The 15,422-nt window shown below is 29.3% G+C and overlaps 1 protein-coding gene across 1 annotated transcript; it reads right to left on the reverse strand.

Annotated features, from left to right (window-relative positions):
* Nucleotides 1-6,481: 6,481 nt before the first annotated feature.
* Nucleotides 6,482-7,946, reverse strand: LOC124911553 (vicilin Cor a 11.0101-like). Its single transcript, XM_047452057.1, has one exon. It carries the CDS (start codon nt 7,944-7,946, stop codon nt 6,651-6,653), a length of 1,296 nt encoding a protein of 431 aa, XP_047308013.1. The 3' UTR covers nt 6,482-6,650.
* Between the last annotated feature and the right edge of the window lie 7,476 nt (nt 7,947-15,422).

Here is a 15,422-nt window from a genome sequence, read left to right on the forward strand (position 1 = left end):
CAGCATATATTCCCTCCAGAAAAACTCCAACAAATAGAATTTTTTCCTATTTTTTGGAAGAGTCATAACTCGACAGATTTAGTATAAATCTTTCGGTATTTCTCCTTCAGAAAAGCCTATTTTTGGAAGGATCTAAAGCCGATAAATATACACTATATTTGTCGGTATTTCATGACAATACCGACATATGTGGTGCACATGTCGGTATATATTCTCATTGACGACATATTTCTGTATTTCAGTATTTAAACCGAAAGATTTATATATTTGTTGTCGGTATTTAAACATAAATTTAGAGTTTAACAACAAATATTATAACCGAAGTTCAAATTTATTTCAAAATTAATTTATAACTTTTCCTTTTGACATAAAGATGAAAATGTTTAAGCTCCATCAAATTGGATAGATAATTATTTAGTAGAATTTTGTTTGAAATAGTTATTTTTGAAATCATTTTGTGTTCTTATTTAAATCAACTTTAAAACTTAAATACATCATGAATTGATTAATAAAAACTCAATAACATTTCCAAATTTATATCTATAAGACTAGAAAAGATCTTAGACAAATTAGAATAGAGAATTCAATTAAATCAAATTTATTTTCTCAATAGAATTTTATTCTAATGTCAAAGACTTAAGAAGAAGGAGAGGAGAAGAGTTAAAAAATTTAAAGTTATAATTTTTTGTTTGTTTGAAGAAATCTGATAGTGAACTAGAATATTCAAGGCTAAAAAGTTAGTCATTTTTCTTATTAGTAAGGACTTATTCTTTTTTTTATTTTTATAAAACTTTGCATCCTTTAAAATAATTTAAATTCAATAGATAATTTATAAAATTTTACTAGTTTTGTTTTAATTTATTACAAATATAAGATATAAGATGTGCTAATTCCTAAAATTATATAAAGTGATTTTTTTATATAATAAATATTGTAATATATTAAAAATTCATATTATTCAAAAAAAATTATAAAATATGAAGAAAAAAATTATATATTATTTGTGTTTACTAGTATTTAGGAAAAATGACAAATTTCATGCCAACAAAGAAAAATCAAATTCTTATTTATTAACAAATAAAAAAATAAAATTTAATAATAAAAATAAAAATAATTCAAATTAAAATTAAAATTAAAATTAAAATTAAAATATATAATGGTTAATTTAATATATTAAGTATATAGATTGCAATGTCTGATTAAAAAGTAAAACTGAAATATAGATACAAACAAAAATATAAATACAAATATAAAAAATGTATTATCTAAACATTAATTCTTTCAAAATCAAACATCATAATAAATTACAATTAAGAAATTGTTCTTAACCATCACTGATGGGTAAATCAATCTCTATTAACAAGAAAATTTTGTATAAACAAAGGAAGAGAGAGAAAAGCTCTAGAGATACGATCGACACAGTTAGCACATCATAATTGACGACACGATTAGCACGGTTGGTACGATCAACACCAACGGCACGAACGACACGATTCGCGAAGTAAGTGTCGATAACCCTAAATCTCTCAGAATTTTGTTGGTAACTTTTTCTGGATGCTTATTTCCTAATTGCGAGCGTCGGTGTGTTCTCTAATCTTTGGTGTTCTCGGAGGTTGCCTTTTGAAACGGTTTTGTCACTAAATCTTTAGGGTTTCTGAATTTCCCTATTTCTACATTTATTCTGCTTTATTATGTGTCATCTTCTTCAACAATAGGGAAAAAGAAGAGTAATAAAGCTAAGGAAGTCAAAGAGTTTGTTATTGAAGATCTCAAGGAGATTGCTGAAGAAGTCATTCAAGAAAAACATGACAAAAGCAAAGGAAAATCAAATGTTGTAGAAAATTCTGAAGAAAATAATTAAAGAAAGCAGGGGAAGAAGACTTTTGAAGAAATTAATGTAGGAAAGCAAGGAAAGAATGAAGGAGTCTGAAAGGTTGGTTACAATGAAAGAGCCAATCTATTTGGCCTCAAAAACCAAATCACCAAGCTTCTGATGCATTCTAAAAAAGGAGAGATTGTTCTTAATAAGGAGAAAGTCCAACATATAACAATTCAACTCAATATTCATTATCTACAGGACTGGAATTTGCTGGAAGAAGGAAGAATATGAAGAGATAGTAAATTGGTCAGTGACTATAATGAGGGAGTTGATTAAGGCTCCTAAATCGAAGACCTATATAATCAGGAGTAACACTACCTGGAAAGTAAATGAGGTATGGAATAAAAATGCAGGAAAGAAAGCTGAAGACCATGCCTATAAAGGAAATATCTTCTTGGGGGGTGTTAAAACAAAAGTGGAGGTACTTAATTCTCCTTTTGAATTTAAATTTCCCTATGAAGTAGAAGAAAGTGCATAAAGGAATGGGAAAATGTGGTGGTACGAATTTATATTGGAAAAAACAGAGTATCATTCTCAATCACTAAATAAGCTTTAATGAAGTGAAGGTAGCAAAAGTAAGTCTAAAAAACCGACGTGGCATGCCACGTGGGTAAGAGAGAGAATTTTTTATAAAAAATACTATTCGATAAAAATTCAATCCAAAACCCACCATTTATTTCTCTCTCTCAAACTTTTGGGTCTTGAAATATCTAGAAATGACACATTTTGGGTCCCGAAATCAACACCAAAACATGCGTAGTAGATCTTTCTTATTTGCAAAAATGAAACCCACAATGACTTCATCTCGTGTATCTATGTTGATCTTTTCAAAAGAAGATTTTTTTATCAGCCGTTTTGCAATATGTTTTTCTTCATGTACAATCTTTACAACACTAACCACCATTTGTAAAATATTTTCTGTTTATATAGCCACCAATTCGAGTGTTTTTAAAACACTAATCACCATTTGTAAAGGATTTTCCTCTTGTACCACCACTTCGGGTGTTTTTTTCAACTACAATCTCTTTTTCTTGTACCACCACTTCTAGTGTTTTTTCAACTACAAGCTCATTTTGTTGTACCACAACTTTGGGTATTTTTCCAACTACAATCTCCTCTTCTTGTACCACCACTTCGGGAGTTTCACTTTCTATAGTGGGTATTTTTCCAACTTTGGGTGTTTTTTCTTTGAAGTATTTTTGAACTGAATCCCTAAGACGTTTATCATTGTCCATAGCATTATATAATACGTAGATCGAGTTGTCATACAATGGCGACGTGTCCCAATCAACACTTACATCTGCCAACACTTTTGTGGCCTTGGTAACAATCTATGTAGATGTATCAATCTGCATCAATGCATCATTAAAAATATGCATCCTTGTTTTCTTCTGAGGCGTTGCCTTCTGAATCATCTCCTCATTCTCTTCGTCCTATAATTCATATGTCATACGTGGAAGAGGTGGAAGTGGAAGGCGTCCAACATCGTTTCCACATATGTTGGTTTCGAGTGCATTCCGCCTGTTTTTGGCGACTTGAACTTGAAACCCGATTCACCGCCGTAGTGCCCTTTACGCCCATTCATTCCGAAGCCTCGAGTACGAGCGCGAGTAAGATATTAAACGTCCCTCGTATGGATCTACTGCATGAACCTATTCCATCGCCTCGGCTGGATCGACATGAATGTTGAAGGGAAGGCGGAAGCAAAGGCATTAGGATAGGAATGACAAGGATAAGAACTAGAATCTTACATGTGCCAACTCTGTTTCCATCCTAACCTTCAACTTACTATCATTCCAACATGACAGTATAGGAAATCGACGTTCATCATGAGGTATTTGGAGTTTAGGGTTGCTGACCCTATATAAGTAGCACAGCTGAAAATATACATATATTGATTGAATAAATATGTTAAAAATATTTACATTTGAAACCACCAAAATAAACTAGTGATGACAAAGATTATTTACGATGAGAAATGTCTGTGGTCCTTGAAATGTCGATTTTCGTTCAGCTTCCATTTTTCGCATGATTCAACTAATCGTCAAGTACGAATTTACACCAATAAAACTTTTGGATATTACAAAAATCTAAAATAGATTTCAGAATTCTAAACATTCAAGTACAAAAATAGATTTTAGGATTATTAACAATGCATATACCTATGTGTCAGTTTTGTGATATGCCTGAATAGTTGACCCTGGTGCGATGTCTAGAGAAAGCAACTGACAACACATAATAAGAAGTCTATCTTAAAATTATTGTTAGTTGCTTTGTTCTTCAAGATTTTCTTTGGCATATCGGTCACTATAGGACCGCCACCTGCTGGTTTACCCCCATCGAGTAGTAAAGGCCGTCAACTTCGTATCGGTCTCGTTCCCATCGTATTCTGCAATCTCCAACTCCCATTTGGGGATGCCCAATACAATTTTAACATCCTGTTCTTCGATTTTTATTTTCTCGCCACTCTTAGGATGAATGCACATTTAATACAGTCAAACTTTCTGACGAGATAACGAGAGATTTCGTCGTGGCATTTTGAAAGGGATAGTGACAAAAGAGATCCAAAGCCTATGGCCTTCACAACCTCTTTTTGTTGATCAGATAGTAGTTGAAGAAGATTGAAAAGGCCATAAAACGAGGTCCTCGTTAAAAATATGTTGTGGACTTCTTTGATTTTTTGGAGAGGGTTCGGGTGAATTCTCTTCTTGGGTCACCTTCCTTTTACTTTTATTTGCTTTACAAAAATAAAAGAAGCAAATGAACAAAAATAAATGAACCATGAACAAAAATGAGATAAACATACAACTAAACAGATAAACTTACTGATAAAGAGATAAACATTTATACATAACAGAAAAAAATTACGAGAAAAGTTGTCTTGAAATGGACATTTCAGGACAAAAGTGTTCAGAAATTTCAAAAAATGTTGCATTTTGGGTCCCGAAATGTCCTGAAATATCATTTTGGGATGCTTTTGTACTGAAATGTGAGCATTTCGAGTGCAGTTAAACCCAAAATGCAGCTAAACCCTAATCGCTAAACAAAATATTGATATCAAAATTGTTTCTATGTTAAACCCTAATCGCTAAAATATCAAAATCCTTTCTATGCTAAACCCCAATCCCTAAAATATCAAAATCGATAAACCCTAATCCCTAAAATATTCGTTTCGAAAAAGATGGATAACATGGTGTAGGGATTTTACCTTGGAGTTCGTGGAGTCTTGTCGAACGATGAACCTGGACCAGACTAAAAAGAAGAGAAGAAGTATGAAAGACTTACCATTTTCGTAACGAAAGGAAGATAAACGAATGAAAGAGAAAAGGCTTACCATTTTTTATCAGACGACAATAAAGATAAAAATAAGAAGAAGACCGCTGAAGTCGTTCAAAAAATCGCCAAAGAAGAATGAAAGGTAATGAATCGTCGGAGAAGGAAGAGAGATTGAGCGGGAAAAATATGAAACGTTTTATATATATATAATTTCACTTCACCGATTTAAACAAAGAAAAGAAAATAGTATATTTTTTTTTGTCAAAGTGACGTGATAATATATATCTGTCCAAAAATATAACTCCCTATTGATTTTGGATAAATATGAGAAATTTTGGCTCATAAACATAGAGCATATTTATAGTAGGTTGGTGGATAAATATAAGATTTTGCCCTAATTTCCGGACATACCAACACTCTTACCCACTTTCATGTATAAATATGGTATTTAACCCTTTAATAAACCGAAGTATTTTCTTATTAATTTTTTCATTAAAGGCTTCTCATTGTGACGTCATTTTTCTATAGAGGTTATTTAGATAAGTTTAAAGATGTAAAATATTATCTCTTTCAGGGACGATCCCAGGATTTTGAACTGAAGTGAGCTTGAAAAAAAATTTAAGATAATCTTAAAATAATAACGAGAAAATTTTGAAAAAAACAAGTATATAAAAGTAGGTTTTACCAATTTTTTAATAATTAGATAAAAAAAAATGAATTATATTAAAAAAAATTTAAGAAATTAAGGGTAATGTTATATTTCTATCGTAAATATATATATATATATATATATATATATATATATATATATTCTTTTTGGGTGGGCTTCGGCCCACCCGAGGCCTACATAGATCCGTCTTTTCTCTTCTGTAGAGAGTTGGAGACTTACCAAAAAAAAAAAAAAAAAAAAAAAAAAAAAAAAAAAAAGTTGTTAAAGTTGGCAATAGAGAACTTCATGGTTTTTTGTTAACAGAAAACTTAACCAAAGTTGTACACTAAGGTCAAGATAGTGTGAAAATAACAATTGTTGAGGTAGCATATCATTTTGTTATAAGTTATTGTTTTATTGAATTATGTAATATCTAGAATTAGTGTCTTAATTATCTATTTAATCAATTATGCAAAATTTCTTTTAGATTCTTAGGCTACCAAGGTTTGATAAGAGAATAACTGTGTTTTTTTTTTTTTTTTCAGAAAAGAAGTTTCACATAAATGTTATAATATAAGCTAAAAACAGGGTCAACACAGTTCATTTAAGTTCAAATTCGATTTCAAGATTGAGACACATTTTGGTAATTTCTAAAGATTGAGACACATTTAATTATAAAAGTGAAGCTGGAATTTTCTTGCCCATCTATATTTTATTTATGTTCAACATCATGCATGAAGTACTGCACATACACTTTTGATTCACTAATTAAGAAACAACACATTATTTTAATACACTGCTCGGATCACACAAAACCCTAGCTTGTTGATATGCGAAAAACAAACACTAGATCTGATCTTGATCCTCTTGCTGCAGCCTTTTCTTGTGCTGAGATTGATCAGAAGGTCCCTTGAAGAAAAACTCTTCGGATTGGCTCTCGAACACCTCCCTGATTTCTTTCTCCTGTACCCCACCGAAAGACAACTCCAACGCAGTCTTCTCCAGCTGCCTTATTATATTCCTCCGTCCAGCTAATGTATTTTTCTCGTTCTTTAACCCATTCACTTCCAGACTGAGAAGTTCCAGGTTCTGACTGCCATGACTGACCGTAATGACCGGATGTCCTGCAGGCACTACATAGATGACACCTTTTCGCAACTCCCCGCTCACTTTCACGTAGGCATGTTGTTTTTGTTGGTCATGAGATTGAGGGGACGCCAGTTCGAAGTAACCTTCTCCTCTGATCACGAAGACTATCTTTGTGGCCTTGGAGTTGAAGAGCGGAGCTGTCATGGATCCCTTGGTGATGTTCGCAAAGGAGACCCCAACGTTCAGTTCGCGCAAGTCCTTGTTGTCATCGGCAGCAACCTCGAACAACTGTCCGTATTGGTTTGATTTTGATTCAGAGGCATAACGCTTCTCGAATAGATTCAAAGGACCTTCACTGCCTCTTCTGAATGGCCGACGAATTCCAGCTGCCTCTTCCTCCTGTGATATGGCTTCAATCTGTTGTTCCGAAGCTTTAACGATTACTCCCTGGTTCTGTTTTTCGAACACCCTCTGGAATTTCTCCCTCTTAACGTTGAAAGCAGACTCGAGCAGTTCTGGGCTGAAAACGTTGAAAAATGATTCGTGATCTTTACCTGCAGGACCAAAGAATGACTCGAAATGGCCCGGGGTTGAGACGGGCTGTAAAAGCTTGATCACAACGAGCTTCTCTTTTCTATCTTTGTTAATCAAGTAGACTGTTGTACCGGAAGGGATTCGAATGATATCGCCTCTCCTTAGACCGAAAGTCTCTCTTTTGTCCTGCTGGCGAACCAGGTTGATAGTTGCTTTACCCTCGGCCACGAAGAAGAGGGCGTCGGCATCCAAATGGTATGGAACTATGAAAGTGCTGGGATTGGCTTCGAGGATGGAGACGCGATGGTTATTGAGGCCTGCGAGTAGCTTTGACCTTTCGGCAAAGTTTTGAAGAAGCCTAATTCTCCCATACTCTGACTCGAACTTTGTCTGAAAGTGTTGGTCTTCGAAGACGTAGGGCTTCCTCTCCTCCCTGTCTTGGCCATGAACTACTAGGTTAGTAGATAGCACTAGGAAGACGAAGAAGAAAAGAAATACGCTCCTAATTGTGATTGCCATTTTTACCAACAGATGGTGATGTGATGATATATTGATCGATCAAGAACATATCTATATATATAGAGAGAGACTATCTAGTAGCTATAGAGAGTGAAAGGATATGAATGAAATAAAAGTTACAGGTGGTTACTAGTGCATGCATGGAGGAAAACAGCTGTCGCCGCCGGAAGAACAAACCAACAATAAATTGAAGCTAGAAAACAAACAAAGAGATAATCCGTGAGCGTATGCATCTGGACAGATCCACGTCTATGTTAACCCGGAGAGGATATGTTCCTGCTTTGCATGCCAGATTACTTGCGTCTTTAATTTGTACGATGGATTGGAATGAAATGAGTGATTTATTTATTCCTTTATTCCTTTATTTTTAAAGTTTTTATTTACAAAAAAATATAAATATACTGTAAGCCCAAATTTTTGCCGTGAAATTGATGATTAATTATTATTTTTATATAAATTAAAAGTAATGATAGGTCAGAAAAATTGGTGAAAGAATGTGAGAGAACAACATGATGCATGTTATAGGGTGGAAAAAGAAAGGAAAAAAAAAAATATAACCAGAGCCCCCATTTTCTTTCTCATTTCACAATGACAGGGAGAAGAACTATGGATTCATATATTCATGCTTTTTCATGATCCAATCAATTGAGATATTCATGTTTTCATCTATGGATTCCAATAAACCCAATCCATCCCCTTCAAAATATGACTTTTCAATTTCAAAACCGTTAGCAAAACCAAATAAAACCCTAAACCCGACGATTCTTACGATTTCATGGATCTAAGGCTGATAGATTTAGAAGGTAAGAAAGAAAGAAATTACCCAAAGAGAGATTCTCAAATTTTCATATACTGTAAAAGTATGTTACATTATTGTTTATACAATAGCAATTATAGACAGTTAGATTACCTTATACTTAATATTATTTAAATATATAATATTCTTAATTATATTAATTTACACTCCCCTCAAGTTGGGAGATACAAATTGTGCATCCTTAACTTGGTACACAAATCTTTAAAAATAGTCCTTGGTAGCACTTTGGTTAGAACATCGACAATTTGGAACCATGATGGTATGTGGGAGAGTTCAATTAGCCCATTGTTGACTTTCTCAACGATGAAGTGTCTATCGATCTCAATATACTTTGTTCTATCGTGATGAACCGGATTTTTGGCGATAATAATGGCTGCAAAATTATTACAATAAAGCTTAATTGTAGTATCATTAATAACACTAATATCTTTTAGAATTCTAACGGCCCAAAGTCCTTCACATAACCCGAGTGTAAGAGCTCCCAACTCTGCTTCGACACTACTTCAAAATACAACTGATTGTTTCTTGATTCTTCGCGTCACAAGATTACCCCACACATAAGTACAATAAGTCGAAGTGGATTTTCTATCTGATGTCTCCGACCCAATCAACATCCATATAAATTAACACATCCTTCCTTTCATTTTTAAGGAACATTCATCTTATTATCATATCCCCAGAAGTGGAAGCGGAAAACGATATTCAGGAGTATGTCGTGCAATGTCCAGCACAATTAAGTCATGGAATATTGATCCTTCTTCACTAGACACAAAATAAGTAAACATGATCTGAGATCATGGGTGTATACCACCAAGACGTTGGTTGTTGTGTGTCCAGATCGTCCATACCAACAATATGAATGTTCCGCATCTTGATAGACTTGTACATGAGTAACGTTTATAGCACCAATGCAATCATATGAGGGCATAAATTAGTTAGTTTATTACAAGAAATAAATCTCTAAAATAAAAAATAAGAACTTCCACCTTGAATATTTGTCTTAAAGGTGTTTTATAAATTTTTGATGAACAACATTTTGATCAATCATAACTATCTCAAATTCTATAAAACGTATTAAGAGACCGTTCACTTAGAATGACCAAATGCTATTCTAAAAAGAAAACATGTTATGATCATGGGCTAAATATTGTAATGTCATCACAACTTATTCCTCCATTCGGATTGAAGACCATGAAATAGCTTAATCATATTTTTCCACAAATTATAATTAAAGGCATTGTTAGACATCATCAACAAGTTGCATGCCTGGATTAGAAGAATAGCTCTCTATGTACGTCCTTAAGATATATATATATATATATATATATATATATATATATATATATATACATATATATATATATATATATATATATATATATATATATATATATATATATATATATATATATATATATATATATATATATATATATATTCCTTTCTATTTAATTTATTTATTTGTACTTTTTTAGGTTTATTTAAAAAAAGTCTGGATTTTAATTATTTTAAAAATGGATTAATACATTAATATTTTAAAATTAATTATTTATTTTAATTCCCGTGCAATTAGTCTATATAAGTATTTTAAAAAATATTTTAGTTGGTTTGAGATTATTTATAATATTATAAACTAGAATAAAATAATTGGTTAAAAAATGTTTAATTTAATTATATATTATATTTATAAAATTTAATAATTCCTAAATTTAGAAGGTAAAAAAAAGTTTGAGAAGGAGAATGAATGAATGAATATAACCTAAATAATAAATTTCAAAATAACCGAGATCCTTGATTTTGCTGACATTTTTATGAATGGTAATAGGGTTTGGTTATTAATTTAAGGGTGAGGTGTATACATTGCTCTTATATATTGTATATTTTGATATTTCAACCTCATCACTCTCACTTTCTTCTATTTTCAATTTCCAGTAAAAGAGAGAAGAAACCGGAATTACTACATAATCGAAAACCATGTGCCATGGTAGCCAACAGAAAAAAAAAAAAATAATACCTTGTGTTAAGGAATGACAATAGTGTGGTTGTCGTTAACATTCACAACCAGTTTTTACTTCGAAATTATTTTACTACCGTCCTGTCAAGTCTGTTTTTAGGGAATCTCTGTAGGACACCTTTTATACCCTATTTTCTAAAAATAAAATAATTTTTTATATAATAAATTTATATAAATAGATTTTTTAATATATTAAAAATTTATATTATTATAAAAAGTTTAAAACTCTTATAAAATATAATAAATAAATAAATATATTGGTAGTTTTATACATTTAATTATGTGTATAATGTTCGGGATAGAATCGGGGTGAGAGTGGGGCGGCACTGCAAATGAGTCAAGTCGTCGTGAGCTGCTTGCGAGCCGCTCGGTCAAATGCCGGCTTGTGCTTGACTTTGATCGAGTTCGAGTCGAGATCGAGCCGACTCGTTTAATATTCAAGCCGAACTCGAGCTCATATAATGTTTGCTTGATGACTTGTCGAACTTTTTCGAACCTAATAATATATAATATATTTATTTATTTAATATAAAAAACTTAAAATTTAAAATATTTTTTTTTTCTCTCTTTTCAAAGCCATATAGAAGGCTCACAATCCACATTATTATATTCTATTGTCATAAAGCAAAACCTTAATTCCTAATGTATCAAATCTTAAGGGACTCTTCGTCTATTTTTCTCATGTCTTCACCGTTTCTTCTTCTTTTTCCATTTATTCTTCTTCTTCACTCTTCATCATTTCTTCTTCTTTCGCCTTCATCATTACTTTCACTCATTCATAATTGGTTAATACATTTTTTATGTTATCTCTCATCTACACAATTTCTCTCGTTCATTCGCAAGAAATTTATAGGTAAATTAAAATATATTTCATTTCTACTGTAGCTAATACTCCTACTATTAGATAACCTTGATTTTTTATTATAAGAAATTTGTGCTTATATAGATCATTCATAGATCTATACAGAAAACACTATTATATATATTGATCAATTAGTCAAGAACAAAATAGTTTACATGAGTTAGATTGATGATAGAAAAAAGGGCGTGGACAATATTATATTATATATAATATTAAAAAGAAACAAAATTAATAAATTATATATAATATTAAAAAAGATAAAAAAATATTAATATATTATATATAATAATAATAAATATTAATATATATTTTGTATATATTATGAAGAAATAAAAAAATGTTATTATATATTATATATAATATGTTAGAGAGAAAAAATGAATTTATAAAATTAATAATATATTATAATATATAAATAAATTAATAGATTCTTGCTATAAATAAGTTAATAAATTTTTATTATATTTGTATTTAAATAATTAAATATATATAATAATAATATTTAATAGAAAATAGGTTAAATTTGTTTTTTTGATATCTACTATTAAGTAAGTTAATTTTTTTATTATTTGTTTTAATATGTATTTTTTATATTAATTATTTTTAAGCTTAAACATTTCATATTACTAAATGAAGGTAGTTGTATTTGTGCTATGTTTGAATAATGTGACTTAAAAAAAAATTAATATATTCAATGTTCAAACAATTTATATAGTTTTGTATTTTGATTTTGGAATTTTATATTTTATATTTTTGATTAGTAATTGTAGTTTGATATTTTTTGGATTATCATATTTTTGGAATTTTAAATAGTTATGATTGTTTCATATTTTTATTTTAAAATATTGTGTTTTAAATGTTAAATATGTATGAAAGTTTAATTTTTCATTTTGAAAATAATTTTTTTTTTATTTCGAGCTTGAGTTTGATTTTGAGCTCGAGCTCGAGCTTGAGTTCAAGCTTGAGTTTAAACTTTTCGAGTCGAGCCGAGCTTATAGGTAAATAGTTGAGTCGAGCTCGAGTTCAAATTTATAAACTCGTTCGAGCTCGAGTTCGAATCGAGCTAATAAACACTAAATCAAGTCGAGCTCGAGCTTAAACAAATTAGAGCTCGACTCGACTCATTTGCAGCCCTAGAAGGGAGACACAAATATTATACTTGTCCATTCCCGGTCAACTATCGGTCAAACTGGGGAAAACTACCTCAAATGGGGAAATTTGATTTGGTTACCATGGGAGATTTCAAATTATTATCTTTACTTGTGTCTCGTCGTACATGCATACTTATTATTCTATGTATTTATGTATTTTGTCTCTTCTTGATTATTATTATTTAGGGTTTCGTATTGCGTTATTTAAAAAACCTAAGAGAGAAGAAATGAATTAATAGTAATGATTTTGAAAAATTAATAATCGATTTAAAATATATTCATATTAAATAAAATAAAAATTAATAATTTTAAATAAATGGTATTTTAATATTTTAGTTAATAAATTGAATGATGTTAGATAAGAGGAGAAGTGAAATGATGTTTGATTTGTTTGAGTTATTAAAATACCTAAACTCAAACCGAACAATGTCTTAGGACTAGTTTGATTCAAGCTATACATCTTATTAAATTATTAAACGTTTTTATTTGATGTGTGGTTTTTGGTTTTATCGAAATTATTCATATTTATTAACTCTAAAAAGAAGAGAGAAAATTAAAATATAAGGATATTTTTATAATTTAACAAAAAAATCTAATATTTTACAAGTAATTTTTTAAGGAAAAAACCCTGAAAAAAAAAATCATTTCATCAAACAAACCATGTTATTCAGTTTATGTTTGATATCTTTAAACACACAGTTTAAATGTATTATTATTTAAAATATTACATGTATATTAAAAAGTAATATTTAACTTATATATATATATATATATATATATATATATATATATATATATTGAAATAATTTAATAATATTATATAATTAAATGTATTATTATTTAAAACATTAATCACTAATATTTTTTAATTAATTTTTCTAAACATCAATATCTAATGATTAATTACTCAATTATATATTATATCATAAATAATATAATTTAAAATAATAATAAATATATAAAAATATTATATATATATATAAATATATATATATATCTTAAATTCAAATAATTTACAATTTTATCTTATATATAAATTTTTTTTTAAATAGTTTATATATTATAAAAAAATGATAATTCATAATATTTATGTTTCTCTTTGAATTTATTTTATTTTATTACTATTTGTTGAGAACTTTTTTGATTTGATTAAGTAAATTTAATATGTGATGAAATGTGATGTTTTTTTTCAAATAATTATATATATATATATTTAAAAATGAATAATATTGAGAGAAAACATGTATTGTGTGAAAGAAAAAAGGTTCACTAATTTATCATGGTGTGTGACAGAAAAAAAGGTTCACTAATTTATCATGATCGAGAGTGATAGCTACAAACATTTCGAATCTTGTTTATTTTCAATGTTTATGGTTAGATGATTATCTCAAATATAAATGGTTTAGTTTGATTAATCTTTTTCTGTTTTTTTGGCTCCATTATATTGGTTGAATTTATTTATTTATTTATTATTTAAATATTTTTAAATAATACATATATTACAAAATGATTAGAATAGTTTATGCTTATCTCCACCAAAATATAAAAATAAAAACTAATAAAAATATTAAAATAATAAAACCACGTTACTCAATGAATTCTCGAGAAGAGAATAATTTTTCGACCGACTACATCAATTTTACGGAAAGAATTTCATATAACGTCTTAATAATAAGATTATAAATAATATGCAACTATCATTGAAGATTTAACAAATTCTTGTTGTCAAATAATTCACAAAATAAATAATTTGTAGTGTAACTTCTGGGAAAATACTTTGGTCGCGTGACAAGCTCGAGTTTCGAGAATTTCAACATCAACTTTCATGTCAGAAATCTTTTTTTAAAATAAAACATTATTTTAGAAGATGTTGAATAATTTCTAATAGCTTTTAAAATTAATTATAAAAATAATTAATTTTGGTTCAAATTTAAATAATTCAAAATTTTACGTAATCAATTTATAATTTTATATTTAAGAAATTCGTTGTTTAAATTAATTAAAAATAATTAATTTGAAAGATTATTTCTTTTAAACAATATCGTCATATAATTTTTTAAAATTAATAAAAATGGCATACGTGTACAAACGTATTAGCTAGAGTTTTTTTTATTTCGTAGATTGGTGATATACAAGAAAGGCCTTTCGCGTTCATCCTCCGTACCCGTTTTAAAAACGGTTTCTATTTATAAATTTGGCTTTTAAAAATCTGATTATTCTTCTAGTCCTAAACATGCATAAGCTTTAGCGTTATTTAAAAAATTGTAACAACAATTATTTAAATGTTGGTACATGTTGTTGATGACAACTAGAGAGGAAATTACCTGAAGAACATCAGTTTAGAAGACATTAAAATTTAAAATTAAATCATAAATAAGCCTTTGTCAAAATACTTTTTTTAGAAATATCCCAAAAATATTTTGAAATCAATTTCTAATTTTTCAAGATTTTTAGAAAATGGTTTAGAGTTTTAAAATTATAAAAATAAATTTGGAATTTTAAAAGAGGAACAAAACAGGCCTTCGAGCCAATGTGATAGGATCGACTTTATCGATAGAGACGGGGGTCTAGCTAAGGATGAAGGCTTATGAAAAACAGTTTGAAAGAAATCCTGTTAGGGATTTAATTCGCT

The sequence above is a fragment of the Impatiens glandulifera genome, chromosome 1, assembly GCF_907164915.1.
Source record: "Impatiens glandulifera chromosome 1, dImpGla2.1, whole genome shotgun sequence".
NCBI lineage: Eukaryota > Viridiplantae > Streptophyta > Magnoliopsida > Ericales > Balsaminaceae > Impatiens > Impatiens glandulifera.

Coding starts and splice junctions, on each gene's coding strand:
- LOC124911553 (XM_047452057.1), bottom strand. CDS start 7,946: ATGGCAATCACAATTAGGAGCGTATTTCTTTTCTTCTTCGTCTTCCTA.